At 41.1% G+C, this 16,934-nt stretch overlaps 1 protein-coding gene across 2 annotated transcripts; it reads left to right on the forward strand.

Annotated features, from left to right (window-relative positions):
* The first annotated feature begins 1,234 nt into the window (after window positions 1-1,234).
* LOC121532808 (E3 ubiquitin/ISG15 ligase TRIM25) lies at window positions 1,235-11,699 on the forward strand. Of its 2 annotated transcripts, XM_041838598.2 has the most exons (4): window positions 1,235-1,489; window positions 1,856-2,018; window positions 10,557-10,635; window positions 10,841-11,699. In XM_041838598.2, exons 2-4 carry the CDS (start codon window positions 1,980-1,982, stop codon window positions 11,446-11,448), a joined length of 726 nt encoding a protein of 241 aa, XP_041694532.1. In that variant the 5' UTR covers window positions 1,235-1,489; window positions 1,856-1,979; the 3' UTR covers window positions 11,449-11,699. The 2 variants fall into 2 exon arrangements, with proteins under 2 accessions (XP_041694532.1, XP_041694533.1); XM_041838599.2 differs by lacking the exon at window positions 1,856-2,018 and having other exon boundaries at window positions 1,239-1,489.
* The last annotated feature ends 5,235 nt before the right edge of the window (window positions 11,700-16,934 follow it).

Genomic DNA, 16,934 nt, shown 5'->3' on the forward strand with positions numbered 1-16,934 from the left:
CCCGGTCACGGCCGGCTGTGAAACAGCCTGGGATAGACCCCGGGTCTGTAGTGATAACTCAAGCACTGCGATGTAGTGCCTTCAATTTTTGACGAAAGCTGTATCCCTTCTAGACAAAACTTTGCACAAGCCCTGCACTATTAAAATGGGTGTGATCCTATGGAAATTTGCACATATTTAGAGCGCCAACATTAGGTAAACGTTTTTTTGTTATTTAAAAAATAATTATTATTAAGGTGATTCTGATCCAACCATAAATGCATTTGTTGTGCCACTGGCCTGAGACGATTGAAGTTAAAATATAGCCTAGTAGGCTCACGTTAACGAGCTACTTAGCTGGTTCATTGCTAATGCAAGGAAGTTAGGCTAGCAAGCATTTTAGCTAGGTAGCCTATGACAACAAAAAGTGTACTGTACTACAAAGCCACAGATGTTTTGCCAACACGAAAGAGAGGAGGATGGCATTGGTCTTCAACTACTATAATCTACAAGTAGGGTGAGTCAACATTGTTTTACTTGCTCCCACGCACACACACACACAGACAGAAATCAGTCCCACAGACAGCCACATGATATTTAGCAACATTGATTTGACTACATATTTTTGGGTATCTATAAGTTTGTTTTCAGTGTACTACACTAAGCATATATAGTCTTGTTGATTTCATGTTTAAATTGAAATGGTGCTGTAATAGTGGAGGCAGTGCTCCTGTTGTCTTTGTGCTGACTTCTGGTAACTCTGTGGTTCTAAATCAGTCGTTGTTTAGTAAACTGTCGAAAACATTAACTTGCTTGACCATGCTGATACAACTGTTTGTTACATGCAATATTTGCTTTGTGGACTTCACCGGACAGATGTTGCTCTCTGGTTTTGTGATGAAACAAACGTATATGTAGTTTAATTTATTCTGCAACTGTGACTGTTGTTTTTTTTGTTATATCACGGTGGCGTATGAACGAATGGGTTATAGAGCAGACAACGCAATTATCACAACATAGGTTGTAAAATGTCTTTTTTACTGGCTCGGCTTGGCTTCCTCAGTTATTTTACCCACGAAACGCTACTGTGTTGTTGCTGACACCTGTATCAGAATCCCACGGTTCTTCCCTTTCTAAACATGTGTTTGTAGGAGTTATAGTTTTGTGTCGCTTAGAAAATGCCACCAGAGGACATCAGAGTTTAACAGGTTTAATATAAGACTGACGAGGAGTGATAGCACAAACTGCCACTCAGGCTTTTAATGCGCCACTCCTCAGTTAGGTTTCACTTTCATTTCTCCCTTTCAATTTTGTTTCATCAGTAACGTGTTTGTACCGCAGTGGTTTTATAGCCTATAGCTATATCATTGGTAGGGAAAGGTCATCATTAACCAGACTTTGATTCGCCGCTGCTGTAGAGACATCCTCAGTCAGAGACAAGACCGCATTTATCCAAATTAACGCTGCTGACAACGGTCTCATCAGTGGGACGATCATGGCCAGAAGGCAGGTAAGAGATGGAATTACTTCTCTCTGAATCTTATAACTGGACATTTTCTATGGCGTTATTTCTATGGTCCAAAATTGATTCTTTACCACAGGACACTTCAACTATCCTGGGAAATAAAAATGAAAAGGAGCACTCTGTTTCTACATAAATCATCCGATATGTATTGATGGGACATGAACAGTTATTTCTGTGGTGTTCCAATGGTGATACCATAAGATTTGTTTTTGATATGGGACAGTTTCCCGGAGACTAGTCCTGGATTTAATAGCAAGGTCAATAGTGCTTTATAGTATTAGTCCAGGACTAGATCTGTGTCAGGGAAACGGGCCCTTTTTGTTTACTAAATCGTCCCCTATCGTCTTGCAGGGGTGTTTCACAATTCCCCCTGGCCCTGAATCAGGAGGAGGAGTGAAAATGCATCAATACACCACTCGTCCAGATTCAGACTACCTTTCCTCAAACCTTACCGGATTGTCAGGGTTGAGGAGTAATGAATTCAACGTGGTCTCAGAACATTTCGTATTATTCTGTACGTAAAATCCGATACACTCCATTTAGATAGATATTACATTTGGTATTAATTTGTGGATTTCCATCATCCATTTCGTAAGATATGTTAACAAATTACAATGGGTATGTTACAAATCGCATTTCGTACAATATCTTACAAATTTGCTATACGGTATATACAATATGTTACGTTTTTGCTAAATGTATGATATGTTACGAATTCCAATTTATTGTGGGTAACATTAGCTAGGTGGCTAATGCTAACATTAGCTAGCTCTAGGGGTTAGGGTTAAGTTTAGGAGTTAGGTTAAAGGGTAAGGGTTAGCAAAAAGGGTTAACGTTAGGTTAGAGTTAGCTAACATGCTAAGTAGTTGCAAAGTAGCTAAAAAGTAGTAAGTAGTTGCAAATGCTGAAGTTGTCCGTGATGAGATTCAAACACACAACCTTTAGGTTGCTAGACGTTTGCGTTATATGCCCACCCATCCACCCAGACTAATTACCCTACTTTAGTTTTTGCCTTCGATAAGAAACGTTACATATCATATTAATTTGACTGTCCCGGATTTCCGTTTACTATGTTATGTCTAGTCTATGAGAACAGTCAGACGGATTACAAAAAAACTGTAATCCGTTACCTTACCAGCGAAAATATTGTAATCAGATTACAGATACTTTTGAAAAACTATATGATTACTTCTAGGATTTGTGGAATTGTTTTTGGACACCTTTCTGTTTTTTCAATGACATTCAAATCAGCATTGGAAAACGGCGCAAATTTAAATTTCTTGACCAAATCAGAGACCACTATGATGACGCACCAAAGGTGTTTGAAGGATCACGGGAAAAGAGCACGAATTTGCTTTTGCAGGCTACAGTCCAAGCTACAGTGCATTCGGAAAGTATTCAGACCCCTTTACTTTTTCCACATTTTCTTACGTTACAGCCTTATTCTAAAATTTATTAAATAAAAATGTTCCTCATCAATCTACACACAATCCCCCATAATGACAAAGCGAAAACAGGTTTTTAGGAATTTTTGCAAATTTTAAAAACGGAAATACCTTATATAGATAAGTATTCAGACCCTTTGCTATAAGTCTCAAAATTGAGCTCAGGTCATCCTGTTTCCATTGATCATCCGTGAGATATTTCTACAACTTGATTGGAGTCCCCCTGTGGTCAATTAAATTGACTGGACATGATTTGGAAAGGCACACACCTGTCTATATAAGGTCCCACAGTTGACAGTGCATGTCAGAGTACAAACCAAGCCATGAAGTTGAAGGAATTGTCCGTAGAGCTCCGAGACAGGATTGTGTCGAGGCACAGATCTGTGGAAGGGTACCAAAAAATGTCTGCAGCATTGAAGGTCCGCAAGAACACAGTGGCCTCCATCATTCTTAAATGGAAGAAGTTTGGAACCACCAAAACTCTTCCTAGAGCTGGCTGCCCGGCCAAACTGAGCAATTGGGGGAGAAGGGCCTTGGTCAGGGAGGTGACCAAGAACCCGATGGTCACTCTGACAGAGCTCCAGAGTTCCTGTGTGGAGATGGGAGAACTTTCCAGAAGGACAACCATCTCTGCAGCACTCCACCAATTAGGCCTTTATGGTAGAGTGGCCAGACGGAAGCCACTCCTCAGTTAAATGCACATGACAGCCCGCTTGGAGTTTGCCAAAAGGCACCTAAAGGACTCAGACCATAAGAAACAAAATTCTCTGGTCTGATGAAACCAAGATTGAACTCTTTGGCCTGAATGCCAAGCGTCACGTCTGGAGGAAACCTGGCACCATCCCTACGGTGAAGCATGGCGGTGGCATCATGCTTTGGGGATGTTATTCAGCAGCAGGGACTGGGAGACTAGTCAGGCTTGAGGGAAAGATGAACAGAGCAAAGTCCAGAGAAATCCTTGCTGAAAACCTGCTCCAGAGCGCTCAGGACCTCAGACTGGGGTGAAGGTTCACCTTCCAACAGGACAACGACCCTAAGCACACAGCCAAGACAACGCAGGAGTGGCTTTGGGACAAGTCTCTGAATGTCCTTGAGTGGCCCTGCCAGAGCACGGACTTGAAGCCGATCTAACATCTCTGAGGAGACCTGAAAATAGCTGTGCAGCGACGCTCCCCTGACAGAGCTTGAGAGGATCTGCAGAGAAGAATGGGAGAAACTCCCCAAATACAGGTGTGCCAAGCTTGTAGTGTCATACCCAAGAAGACTCAAGGCTGTGATCGCTGCCAAAGGTGCTTCAACAAAGTACTGAGTGAAGGGTCTGAATACTTATGTAAATGTGATATTTCCGTTTTTTATTTGTAATACATTTGCAAAGATTTCTAAACCTGTTTTTGCTTTGTCATTATGGGGTATTATGTGTAGATTGATGAGGGGGGATAAATAATTTAATCAATTTTAAAATAAGGCTGTAACGTAACAAAATGTGGAAAAAGTCAAGGGGTCTGAATACTTTCCGAATGCATTGTATGTCTTCAAATGTTGCGACTGCTGTCGGTATCCAAAGATTATCCAACTTGAATAAGCGCTTGGAGGTAAGGAGGACAGCAGTAGTGTAGCCTATGGGCGATACTGATATAATTTAGGCCTATTCATTTAGGGCTATTATAGGCTACATATCGCACACTGCTGCTCTCTCATTTAGCTATTTGCACATTACAGATTGTGGTTGTTGTGGATGGCTATTCACAAATGTATGTTTATTTTAACCCAACAGTGGTGGAATTGAACAAGTTTAACCTGCCTATCATTCATTTGTTTTTGCTATTCATTACGGAAACCGTTTACCGTTTAAGAACCAAACGGAAGCAAACAGAGCAAAACAAGCATTTATATTGGACAATTCAGGTAGGTCCCTCCCCATTTCGTTCTCTTTGCTTCCATTTAAGAAACGTTTTGCAACAGAATCGCCGTAATGAATACAACCCAGTAGACAGCCAATGAAAAATGCGCTCTTGCAACAGATTCATAGTGCGGATCCCAGCCAATGAAATAAAAGTTTTTATTTATTTTAAGTTCTCCCTTCTAAACTCCCCCTTGGTATTATGCTTCATACTGTCAACAACAAGTTTAATTTAAGAAGACCACGAGTTGTTATTTTATTGCTCAATTTAATTCGAGCCAAATCAGTCCTCCATGACAACAGATCAACAACAGAGTAGGCTAATTAGTCCTTAGTTTTGTGGTTATGCTCAGGTAAAACATTTTGGCTAATCTAGATTTCCATATTTCCAAGTCAAATTTTTGAAGATCAATGGGTATTACATTTATTGGAATGACTGAAAATCTGACAGACTCTGTTGTTTTTTATGTAAATATAGACTGATCGTATTATTGTCTGTAGTAGAAAGTAATGGGTTAGAAGAAGCCTACATAACCAACCCATAAATTAAAATGCAACATCCATTTATGGCCAGCTAGGTCAACTTTAAACATTGATTCATCCTGCAATAGATGTTCAATTGGTAATATTCATTTTTGTCTTCTTCTAATGCCTCTTAAGCAGGTTGACATTTAGGGGGATGAGTCTTGTCCATTTTTATTTGGATTTCATGTAATGGACATACACAAAATAGTCCAAATTGGTGAAGTGAAACAAAAAAAATTACTTGTTTCAAAAAATTCTAAAAAAAATAAATAACGGAAAAGTGGTGCGTGCATATGTATTCACCCCCTTTGCTATGAAGCCCCTAAATAAGATCTGGTGCAACCAATTACCTTCAGAAGTCACATAATTAGTTAAATAAAGTCCACCTGTGTGTCACATGATCTCAGTATATATACACCTGTTCTGAAAGGCCCCAGAGTCTGCAACACCACTAAGCAAGGGACACCACTAAGCAAGGGACACCACCAAGCAAGCGGCACCATGAAGACCAAGGAGCTCTCCAAACAGGTCAGGGACAAAGTTGTGGAGAAGTACAGATCAGGGTTGGGTTATAAAAAAATATCTGAAACTTTGAACATCCCACGGAGCACCATTAAATCCATTATTAAAAAATTGAAAGAATATGGCACCACAACAAACCTGCCAAGAGAGGGCCGCCCACCAAAACTCACGGACCAGGCAAGGAGGGCATTAATCAGAGAGGCAACAAAGAAAACAAAGATAACCCTGAAGGAGCTGCAAAGCTCCACAGTGGAGATTGGAGTATCTGTCCATAGGATCATTTTAAGCCGTACACTCCACAGAGCTAGGCTTTACGGAAGAGTGGCCAGAAAAAAGCCATTGCTTAAAGAAGAAAATAAGCAAACATGTTTGGTGTTCGCCAAAAGCCATGTGGGAGACTCCCCAAACATATGGAAGAAGGTACTCTGGTCAGATGAGACTAAAATTGAGCTTTTTGGCCATCAAGGACAACGCTATGTCTGGCGCAAACCCAACACCTCTCATCACCCCGAGAACACCATCCCCACAGTGAAGCATGGTGGTGGCAGCATCATGCTATGGGATGTTTTTCATTGGCAGGGACTGGGAAACTGGTCAGAATTGAAGGAATGATAGATGGCACTAAATACAGGGAAATTCTTGAGGGAAACCGGTTTCAGTCTTCCAGAGATTTGAGACTGGGGACGGAGGTTCACCTTCCAGCAGGACAATGATCCTAAGCATACTGCTAAAGCAACACTTGAGTGGTTTAAGGGGAAACATTTAAATGTCTTGGAATGGCCTAGTCAAAGTCCAGACCTCAATCCAATTGAGAATCTGTGGTATGACTTAAAGATTGCTGTACACCAGCGGAACCCATCCAATTGAAGGAGCTGGAGCAGTTTTGCTTTGAAGAATGGGCAAAAATCCCAGTGGCTTGATGTGCCAAGGTTATAGAGACATATCCCAAGAGACTTGCAGCTGTAATTGCTGCAAAAGGTAGCTCTACAAAGTATTGACTTTGGGTGGGGGGTGAATAGTTATGCAGGCTCAATTGTTCTGTTTTTTGTCTTATTTCTTGTTTGTTATACAAAAAAAAATATTTTGCATCTTCAAAGTGGTAGGCATGTTGTGTAAATCAAATGATACAAACCCCCCCAAAATCCATTTTAATTCCAGGTTGTAAGGCAACAAAATAGGAAAAATGCCAAGGGGGGTGAATATTTTCGCAAGCCACTGTGTGTATATATACAGTGGGGAGAACAAGTATTTGATACACTGCAGATTTTGCAGGTTTTCCTACTTATAAAGCATGTAGAGGTCTGTAATTTTTATCATAGGTACACTTCAACTGTGAGAGATGGAATCTAAAACAAAAATCCAGAAAATCACATTGTATGATTTTTAAGTAATTAATTTGCATTTTATTGCATGACATAAGTATTTGATACATCAGAAAAGCAGAACTTAATATTTGGTACAGAAACCTTTGTTTGCAATTACAGAGATCATACATTTCCTGTAGGTCTTGACCAGGTTTGCACACACTGCAGCAGGGATTTTGGCCCACTCCTCCATACAGACCTTCTCCAGATCCTTCAGGTTTCGGGGGCTGTCGCTGGGCAATACGGACTTTCAGCTCCCTCCAAAGATTTTCTATTGGGTTCAGGTCTGGAGACTGGCTAGGCCACTCCAGGACCTTGAGATGCTTCTTACGGAGCCACTCCTTAGTTGCCCTGGCTGTGTGTTTCGGGTCGTTGTCATGCTGGAAGACCCAGCCACGACCCATCTTCAATGCTCTTACTGAGGGAAGGAGGTTGATGGCCAAGATCTCGCGATACATGGCCCCATCCATCCTCCCCTCAATACGGTGCAGTCGTCCTGTCCCCTTTGCAGAAAAGCATCCCCAAAGAATTATGTTTCCACCTCCATGCTTCACGGTTAGGATGGTGTTCTTGGGGTTGTACTCATCCTTCTTCTACCTCCAAACACGGCGAGTGGAGTTTAGACCAAAAAGCTATATTTTTGTCTCATCAGACCACATGACCACCTCCCATTCCTCCTCTGGATAATCCAGATGGTCATTGGCAAACTTCAGAGGGGCCTGGACATGCGCTGGCTTGAGCAGGGGGACCTTGCGTGCGCTGCATGATTTTAATCCATGACGGCGTATGTGTTACTAATGGTTTTCTTTGAGACTGTGGTCCCAGCTCTCTTCAGGTCATTGACCAGGTCCTGCCGTGTAGTTCTGGGCTGATCCCTCACCTTCCTCATGATCATTGATGCCCCACGAGGTGAGATCTTGCATGGAGCCCCAGACCGAGGGTGATTGACCGTCATCTTGAACTTCTTCCATTTTCTAATAATTGCGCCAACAGTTGTTGCCTTCTCACCAAGCTGCTTGCCTATTGTCCTGTAGCCCATCCCAGCCTTGTGCAGGTCTACAATGTTATCCCTGATATCCTTACACAGCTCTCTGGTCTTGGCCATTGTGGAGAGGTTGGAGTCTGTTTGATTGAGTGTGTGGACAGGTGTCTTTTATACAGGTAACGAGTTCAAACAGGTGCAGTTAATACAGGTAATGAGTGGAGAACAGGAGGGCTTCTTAAAGAAAAACTAACAGGTCTGTGAGAGCCGAATTCTTACTGGTTGGTAGGTGATCAAATACTTATGTCATGCAATAAAATGCAAATTAATTACTTAAAAATCATACAATGTGATTTTCTGGATTTTTGTTTTAGATTCCGTCTCTCACAGTTGAAGTGTACCTATGATAAAAATTACAGACCTCTACATGCTTTGTAAGTAGGAAAACCTGCAAAATCGGCAGTGTATCAAATACTTGTTCTCCCCACTGTATATGTGATGGGATGTATAGACATTATAGACATTATGGACAGTATGTGGATAGAATATTTAGTATATCTGTAGATGTGTGTGTGTGTGTATATATATATGCAAGAAAAAAATACATATAGGGGATTGGAAGTGATGCAGACAATTACATTGATGGAAGTTACAATCTATCTGCAATATTAAAGCTGATCTACCCCCTTAAAAAAAATTTCCCCGCAAGGAGAATTTCCGCAAGATGGACCAGTTTTAAAGTCAAAATTGTATATATTGTAAACATTTATGAAAACAGAAATGAGCTTTTTGGTCTTACATTAAGGTTAGGCATTAGGGTTAGCAGGGTTGTTAAGGTTATGTTTAAAATCAGATTTTATGACTTTGTGGCTGTGCCAGCTACTAACCTGCGCCTCTTAAGGGGAAAGTAATCTAAAAGTAACTGAAAGTAATCAGATTATGTTACTGAGTTTGGTTAATCCAAAAGTTACGTTACTAATTACAATTTTGGACAGGTAACTAGTAACTGTAACAGATTACATTTAGAAAGTAACCTACCCAACCCTGTGGATTTTGTAGGCCCTAGGCCTAGATGTACACTGAACAAAAATATAAACGTAACATGTAGAGTGTTGGTCCCATGTTTCATGAGCTGAAATAAAAGATCCCAGAAATTTTCCATGTGCTCAAAAAGCTTATTTCTCTCTCATTTTGTGCACATATTTGTTTACATCCCTGTTAGTGAGCATTTCTCCTTTGCCAAAATAGTCCATCCACCTGACATGTGTGGCATACCAAGAAGCTGATTAAACAGCATGATCATTACACAGGTGCACCTTGTGCTGGGGACAATAAACAGCCACTCTAAAATGTGCAGTTTTGTCACACAACACAATGCCACAATTGGAATGCTGGCTGCAGGAATGTCCACCAGAGTTGTTGCCATACAATTGAATGTTCATTTCTCTACCATAAGCCGCCTCCAACGTCATTTTAGAGTATTTGGCAGTACGCCCAACCGGCCTCACAACCGCAGACCACGTGTAACCACACCAGCCCAGGACCTGCACATCCGGCTTCTTCACCTGCAGGATCGTCTGAGACCAGCCACCCGGACAGCTGATGAAACTGTGGGTTTGCACAACCAAAGAATATCTGCACAAACTGTCAGAAACCATCTCAGGGAAGATCATCTGCGTGCTCGTCGTCCTCAACATGGTCTTGACCTGACTGCAGTTCGGCGTCGTAACCGACTTCTGAACACAATTCCTGGAAGCGGAAAATGTCCCCGTTTTTCCATGGCCTGCATACTCACCAGACCCTTGAGCATGTTTGGGATGCTCTGGATCGACGTGTACAACAGCGTGTTCCAGTTCCCGCCAATATCCAGCAACTTCGCACAGCCATGGATGAGGAGTGGGACAACATTCCACAGGCCACAATCAACAGCCTGATCAACTCTATGTGAAGGAGATGTGTCGCGCTGCATGAGGCAATAGTGATCACACCAGATACTGACTGGTTTTCTGATCCACGCCCCTACCTTTTTTTTAAAGGTGTCCCAGTCATGTGAAATTCATAGATTAGGGCCTGATCAATTTATTTCAATTGACTGATTTCCTTATATGAACTGTAACTCAGCAAAATCGTATAAATGTTTTGCATGTTGCATTTTTATATATATATATATATAGATATATATATATATAGATATATATATATAGTCCTCATAAGCTATCGTTCAAGGGGGAACAAATTATGTGGGATACTACTTCAAAGTTTAGTTCCATCTACACCACCCTGTAACACTGCACCTTCTGACTCCATTTCACAGGGCAAGGACGGTTCTCTGTGGAAGATCCAGCATCATAAATGTGAACGTCATGTGATCTGGCAAAAGCAATTCTTACCATGTGAGTCAATAACAGATTTCTGAAACTGCACAAGCGCACACACAGGCAAAGCAGACACATTCATACTCACACACACCCACAGACACTATACTAGAGACTAAACAGTATAGGCTATAGTAGTCACACTAATCAGAACCTAAAAACACTAAAAAGTCATGCTCTTGAAACTCCAGTGAATAAATAAATGTTCTCTTCCTTGCTGCAGATTTCACTGAACTTAAACTGAATCCTGATTCGTCATATAATAAACTCCATCTGACTGAGAAGAACAGCGTGGTGACAAGGATGGACAAGGAGCAGCGAAAGGATGACGGTCCTGGGAGATTCACGCACATCGCTCAGGTGACGTGTGCACCGCTGAAGAGAAGTGCGAAAGATCGCTATTACTGGGAGGTGGCATGGAGTGGGGAGGAGGGGGTTAAAATAGCAGTCTCATACATGGGAATCCAGAAGTTCGGTCTGCATGATGTGTGTCGATTTGGACGCAACCCACTGTCCTGGAGTCTAGAATGCACTAAGGCTGGTTTCTCTTTCTGGCACAACAACGTGAAGAAGAACATCCCTGTTGAATACGTCTCCTCCAGAATTGGAGTCTTCCTCGACTATGAGGCAGGAACTCTTTCCTTCTTTGACAGGCCTTACCTTAGTTGTGACACACTGAAACTCCTCTATAAGGTTGAGACTGAATTCACAGAGGATCTCTTCCCTGGGTTTTGGCTTGGCTTGGGATCCACTGTGGGGATGTGCCGAAAGGAGAGAGAGCATGCAGCAAAGCACCACCATTACACAGATTATGATGATGACTCGTATTAAGATGTTTTAGAACAATGAATGATCATTATCTGTTAGCAAGAGATGGATGAGTTGACAACAGATACATGAGAAGGAATGGGCTGTAATATAATGAGCTGATAATAATATTCAACATGTGAATCCCAGGAGTCTGCGAAATTCCAGTGATCTTACATTTTCCACATTCCGATAGCTATAACTTTTCTCTTAGTGTATACCATTTTGCTGTCAACTTTGAACATAACTCACAAATAAAAACATTCTACATCCAATCAATCTCTTGTGCTTGTTTTCATAAGCCAATACATCATCATGTAAAGATTGTGTATTGCATATCAATGGCTCTGATATCTTGTAGGAGCATGCTGTTACCTCATCAAGGGATGGATTTGACTTTTAATAAGACAAGATAAGCAAATCTTTATTGTCCATTAAGTTTATACAGAATGGTAATTTACTGTTGTTCCGAACATGCCCCTTAAATGTGTTGATACCCAGAGAGAGAGAGAGACAGACGAGAGGAGTTCAAGTGCACCAAAAGCTCTTTATTATTAACCATGTGACACAAACAACAGCGATGAATGGACGGGGAATATGGCAACGTTCCAAATGACACATTATTCCCGATATAGTGCACTACTTTTGACCAGGTCCTATAGAGTTCTGGTCAAAAGTAATGCACTATAAAGAGAATAGGGTGCCATGTGAGACGGGCCCAATGACGAGGAAGAAGGTGGAATCAGACCTTGTTGAAAGCTGCTACGTCGACACTCTGGACCTGCAGAACAAGAGAATAGAGAACATTCATCAAGATAAACTACGCAACAGTCTCCAACCGTCTCTCATTTGGGTAAGATAACCTGTACAAGGACATACAGAATAGTATACTGTCAAAGGCAGTGGCGACCCATCATTCAGGGCAGGTGGGGCAGAGCCCTACCTGTTTAGCTAAAAAATATATATATATATATATATATATATATATATATATATATATATATATATATATATATACAGATATAATTGACCTATTTTGCATGTTATTTTGGCATTCATTTGTTAGATATCAGTTTGCAAACAATAAAAATAAAAAAAATCCTTGAGTTAATAAAGCCGCAGATAAACATGGTCTCTTGAGTAAGGCAACTCCAAAATGCAGGCTTTTCAGCCTATCTCAGCGCTTACTGTGGTGGAGGGGTGGCCAGGAAAGCACAGAGCGTAGACGTTGGTAATTTTCTCTAGTTGCGCTATGATTGGCTCAGTGTTCTGTAACTCATGGGGTCACTATGTAACTGCAGAATCTTCAGGGAGAGCTAGGCAGTTCAAGCCCCCTTGGGTGCTGCCATATATTTACATTAGAAGTGGTCATTGGCCACAGATAAAATGACGTCAAATCACTTTATATCTACCGTAGCTTTGATTGGACTGATCATGTCAACATCATACTTTAAAAACCTTAGCTAGCTAGCTAGCTAAACAAGCAGTCATCATCATGAATCACGTTGACAATCTACTGGCAAATCCTTTTCAATCCTTGTCATATGAAGAAAAATTATAGATAAAATCTATCAGTGCTCATCGGCCATTGGACATTAACATTGCACAACAAGTTGAAATCGCAAATTCAACAGTGAGTGGTTTGGAAGGAATCAGTGGCTAATTGCGATGCAAAGCAATCACTATTTTGCTTCCACTGTCTGCTATTCGGTGGAGAGGGTGTGTGATCCAAGTCTGGGTTTAAGGATTTAAAACATCTGGATAAACATTCACACGCAACACCATGGGCCAGGAAAGGTTGAATATGCTGTTAATCCAGCATGACTTCTGCCGGGTTCAAAACAACTGGGAACTCAGAACTCGGAACTGGGAAATCTCCGACTTCGGTGCATTCACGACAACTGGGAACTCTGGGAAAAAAAAAACTACCTCAGACAAGGAAAATGTGTTTTGAACGGTCATCCAACTCTGAATTCCAAGTCGGGAACTTGGGTGTCTTTCAAGAGCTCCGACTTTCCAACCTGAAGATCACTGACGTCATGATTCAACCTAGTTTTTTCCCAGAGTTCCCAGATGTATTGAAAGCACCATAAATCCATAGAATGGCAGACTTTGATGACAAAGTTTGATGACAAAGTTTGCCCACAAGAAGGACCGCCGCGCCACCTTCCTGTTGAAGTGAGCACAGCACAACAACAGTGAGTCAAAAAATAGGCATACAGTGGTGTGAAAAAGTGTTTGCCCCCTTCCTGATTTGTTATTTGTTTGCATGTTTGTCACACTTAAATGTTTCAGATCATCAAACAAATTTAAATATTAGTCAAAGATAACACAAGTAAACACAAAATGCAGTTTTGAAATTAAGGTTGTTATTACTAAGGGAAAACAAAATCCAAACCTACATGGCCCTGTGTGAAAAAGTGTTTGCCCCCCCTGTTATAACACAACTCAACTGTGGTTTATCACACCTGAGTTCAATTCCTCTAGCCACACCCAGGCCTGATTACTGTCACACCTGTTCTCAATCAAGGAATCACTTAAATAGGACCTGCCTGACAAAGTGAAGTAGACCAAAAGATCCTCAAAAGCTAGACATCATGCCGAGATCCAAAGAAATTCAGGAACAAATGAGAAAGAAAGTAATTGAGATCCATCAGTCTGGAAAAGGTTATAAAGCCATTTCTAAAGCTTTGGGACTCCAGCGAACCACAGTGAGAGCCATTATCCACAAATGGCGAAAACATGGAACAGTGGTGAACCTTCCCAGGAGTGGCCGGCCGACCAAAATTACCCCAAGAGCGCAGCGACGACTCATCCAAGAGGTCACAAAAGACCCCACAACAACATCCAAAGAGCTGCAGGCCTCACTTGCCTCAGTTAAGGTCAGTGTTCATGACTCCACCATAAGAAAGAGACTGGGCAAAAATGGCCTGCATGGCAGAGTTCCAAGACGAAGACCACTGCTGAGCAAAAATAACATTAAGGCTTGTCTAATTTTTGCCAGAAAACATCTTGATGATCCCCAAGACCTTTGGGAAAATACTCTGTGGACTGACGAGACAAAAGTTGAACTTTTTGGAAGGTGTGTGTCCCATTACATCTGGCGTAAAAGTAACACCGCATTTCAGAAAAAGAACATCATACCAACAGTAAAATATGGTGGTGGTAGTGTGATGGTCTGGGCCTGTTTTGCTGCTTCAGGACCTGGAAGACTTGCTGTGATAAATGGAACCATGAATTCTGCTGTCTACCAAAAAATCCTGAAGGAGAATATCCGGCCATCTGTTCGTGACCTCAAGCTGAAGCGAACTTGGGTTCTGCAGCAGGACAATGATCCAAAACACACCAGCAAGTCGACCTCTGAATGGCTGAAGAAAAACAAAATGAAGACTTTGGAGTGGCCTAGTCAAAGTCCTGACCTGAATCCTATTGAGATGCTGTGGCATGACCTTAAAAAAGCAGTTCATGCTCGAAAACCCTCCAATGTGGCTGAATTACAACAATTCTGAAAAGATGAGTGGGCCAAAATTCCTCCACAGCGCTGTAAAAGACTCATTGCAAGTTATCGCAAACGCTTGATTGCAGTTGTTGCTGCTAAGGGTGGCCCAACCAGTTATTAGGTTGTAGGGGGCAATCACTTTTTCACACAGGGCCATGTGGGTTTGGATTTTGTTTTCCCTTAATAATAACAACCTTCATTTGAAAACTGCATTTTGTGTTTACTTGTGTTATCTTTGACTAATATTTAAATTTGTTTGATGATCTGAAACATTTAAGTGTGACAAACATGCAAACAAATAAGAAATCAGGAAGGGGGCAAACACTTTTTCACACCACTGTATGTCTTGAATGCTGCCTCATCAATGATGTAATATTGCCAGGGATATATGAATACTGTAGATAAGAAAGTAATAAGTGTATGCTGTGTAGTAAGCTGTTAGTAGCCCATGTGCCTCACCCTAATAATTTGGTCCCTTTCCCCATCAGAACATAGCCTATATAGGGCTGTGGCGGTGAAGAAATGTTGTCAGCTGGTGATTGTCAAGCAAATAACAGTTGGTCTCACGGTAATTGACCGTTAATTAACATAAACAAGTTTAGCATCTCCTGGCTTCCACACATAGCCTACAAGCCACTGAAGCAGACTTTTGGAACATCTACATTTTAAAAAGTCTAATAAATCCATGGAATATAGCCTACACCTTCACAATAAATCCATTATTTATTTTAGACGGGTCTAAAGAAGCATGATATGAAGAAAATGTATTATATTTCAGAACAGAATAGCATACTCTGAGTTGTCCTTATGTTAGGTCCTGATCTGGCTATGCCAAATGGCTGTGGGCTACACTAGTTCATTTAGCAGACAAGACTTGCTTAGTATTTCATGGCATTATTTTATAGTATGAAGAATACAATTGAACAAAGCTGAAAGGATATTTTCTCCAAACAATTTGAGGGGGTGTGCACATGCGGGCGGCTATTCTGTGTTGACCGGTTAATAAAGAAATAGGTATTCCTATATGCTTAATTTAGAGTTATTAATGTCACTTTAGTTGTTCCACAAAAGTTGGGCCATATGTTTTGTTTTTTAATACATTGTAAGGCTGCATGATGCGACTCTAATGATCATTTGAAAAAAGTTGTTTGAAAGGCATGAGCTTTGCTTTGTTTTTTGTGCAGGCTATACACACTTCATCAGTCACTCATTCACAATTTGACAAGCACTTGATAATGCCTAGAATTTCATGGCAGCATCCCCTTTGTGTGGCCATAATACACCATAAAATAATCCATGCCTTTTGTGGCCAGTGGCCATTGTGCCCTTCTCCCCGAGTGCTGCCCGCCCCATCATGTGACCCATCATTTGATCGGGTCTTTTTCACAGGCTACAAGTGAAAACAGACACATCAGGGATGCAACTGCGCGCATCCTTATCCAATTCCGAGGTGCATATTGAAGATATTGGAAGAACTGTCCACATTTACTTTTCGTCAGCCAACAAGATGAGTAGGCCTAACAAACAGCAAAAGCACTAGCCTATGTCAATCTGCTATCCCCCATAGTACAAAAATCGACCTATTCTATTCTGTGCAATAAATAAATATTACAAACATAGTCTAGGACAGTTGTGGGATGCGATAGATCCCAAATTAATACAACCACTAGCATCAAAAAACCTTTTTTATGCAATGTGGCTGATGCAACAGATCAGAATTTAGCTCAGAATGTTGATAAACTATTAGGCTATTTCTTCACATTATAAGCTCAGCAATGCGCACATGGTAGTAGGCTATAAGCATGAATGTTCCATTAGTGGAAAACACCATTATCAAAAGTGACTGCAAATGCAAGTAATGGTGCATTTCTATGGTGAAAATTGTATTCCTCAAACTTGAAAATCATGGCTGCTTATTTACATTTTAGTCATTTAGCAGACGCTCTTATCCAGAGCGACTTGCAGTTAGTGAGTGCATACATTATTATTATTTATTTTTTCATACCCCCCG

Source organism: Coregonus clupeaformis, chromosome 20 (assembly GCF_020615455.1).
Source record: "Coregonus clupeaformis isolate EN_2021a chromosome 20, ASM2061545v1, whole genome shotgun sequence".
NCBI lineage: Eukaryota > Metazoa > Chordata > Actinopteri > Salmoniformes > Salmonidae > Coregonus > Coregonus clupeaformis.